Here is a 1838-nt window from a genome sequence, read left to right on the forward strand (position 1 = left end):
ACAGAGTCTTATCAACGTCAAAATTCTGTCTGGCGTTCGCCATCATGAGCCTCACAGACAATCAAAAGAGCCCGCCTGTTTCTGAAAAAATGCTACCGTGAGCGTGTGCTGCAAGAGATTATTTACAGGCAGTACTGACTATTATTCACCATGGATATGTATTCTTTCTCGGACGGACAAGTGAGCGTATCTCTCCATAGGAGATCAAGACCTTGCCCTCAGTGGAGGTTCAAGAGCTCGTCTAAAAAATCAGTACCATACTTTGCCCAGAAGATGTGTGATTACCGATGACAATGGCGTGGAGATCAAATCTGAGGGACGAAGCTTGCAACTCTGAGATTTCTTGGAAGGCCTGGAAGTACATATAGTTGGCTGTGTTGATGACCTGCGGGATGCCATAGATCTTGTGGGCGACTGGTGAGTGGAGCAAGCAATCGCATTAGAGTGTGGGGATTTGTTGAATCTAACAGACCTACCGGGAATTCCGCGACATAGCTGCGAGTCGTCCTCAACGTCATCAATGCTGTGGAATTTTGTGTCAGAGTGAGCGGAGCGGAAGGATCAATTGGACCTACAGTAGGCTCGCATTGTGCAGTGTTCCGACGATACGACTGATGGTCTTCAGCTTGTCCTCACTGACATCGAGCCAGATGTTGAAGGCATTGATCATCTGTGTGCGGATTTCCTTTCCAACCTGCGGCGTGATGTAGGCGTATGGTTCCAATATCCTCTTCGGGCACGACGGTCAGCACGTTCCAAAGCTCACAGTCGACACGCATCGCGAGCGTACCTCCTCATCTACTTTGTGCCATTCTGCATAGCAGTAGACAATTGAACTGAGATCATCATAGTCGACGGTAGTAGACTCAGACCGGATGGCGTCAATGGATATGGATACCATGGCTATGACGGTGGGACAAGCAAGGAGGACAGACGTGAAGTGGGAGAGATGTTCTGGGCAAGAGGATGAACGGATGGAAGATTATTCTGGGCCGTTTTGACTTCAGTCCTATCCTCAGTTCATGCCGCTCAAGGATGACTGTTGTCCCGTCCTGAATGTGTGAAAAGACCTCGTCACACGCCATGAAATGGTGACATGCAGACCGGTTCCCAGCAGAGCTTGCGTGGCAGACCACACTGATTCTATCCACTGCGCCCGAGTCGGAAACTGCTTCGATTTGATGCCAATCGTGATGCGCTGCGCCACTTAGTGCACCATCTATTCTGAATGACAGTCTCCGCACAGTACATACCTACAGTTGAGCCCAGAGCATCAAATTTGCGCTTGCATCAAACGCCGACTTGATGCTATCTGTCTTTGTGCATTCAGTTCTTGACCTTGCCTATGCGGCGCCGCACGTCAACTCCTTCCTGTCTCGCAGAGCCGGACAAAAAGACTCTAGCTCTAGTTCCATCAAGCTCGGCGTGGTCAGACAGACTCCAGCCTTTGGGGCTTTGATCTACATGATGCTGGGTGGAGTTGAATAAGGCTTAGGCTCATCAATCATGTACCATAGCGGTACTATGCTAGATTCTCACCCATATATCCTCCATCACAATGGCTCATCCCTCGGATTAATCTTTGACTTCCCGAAAAACCCGCGCCGCATACGAGAAGCGGCAAAGGATTCCAGAGAGATGATCAGGATGGCATAGATGCAGCCGGTCCCAACGGCTGCTCATGCGAGGCCTTGACGTCAACATCGGGGTGTACCTTGCAGCGCCGCCTCAGGTGGACAGATCGCCCGTCCCCGCGACAATTGTGTTTCTTTGGCAAGGTGCGCGTCAGTCTCCTGGCTGCACATCGGGGCGTCAAGTGTGGCTGAAACGACAAGATG

At 50.8% G+C, this 1838-nt stretch overlaps 1 protein-coding gene across 1 annotated transcript; it reads right to left on the bottom strand.

The window, feature by feature from the left end:
• Nucleotides 1-218: 218 nt before the first annotated feature.
• Nucleotides 219-901, bottom strand: FIBRA_08823 (uncharacterized protein; the record flags this gene model as incomplete). Its single annotated transcript, XM_012330442.1, has 5 exons — nucleotides 219-241; nucleotides 286-414; nucleotides 477-523; nucleotides 576-730; nucleotides 791-901. 5 exons carry the CDS (start codon nucleotides 899-901, stop codon nucleotides 219-221), a joined length of 465 nt encoding a protein of 154 aa, XP_012185832.1.
• Between the last annotated feature and the right edge of the window lie 937 nt (nucleotides 902-1838).

The sequence above is a fragment of the Fibroporia radiculosa genome (genome assembly GCF_000313525.1).
Source record: "Fibroporia radiculosa TFFH 294 genomic supercontigs, scaffold3423, whole genome shotgun sequence".
NCBI lineage: Eukaryota > Fungi > Basidiomycota > Agaricomycetes > Polyporales > Fibroporiaceae > Fibroporia > Fibroporia radiculosa.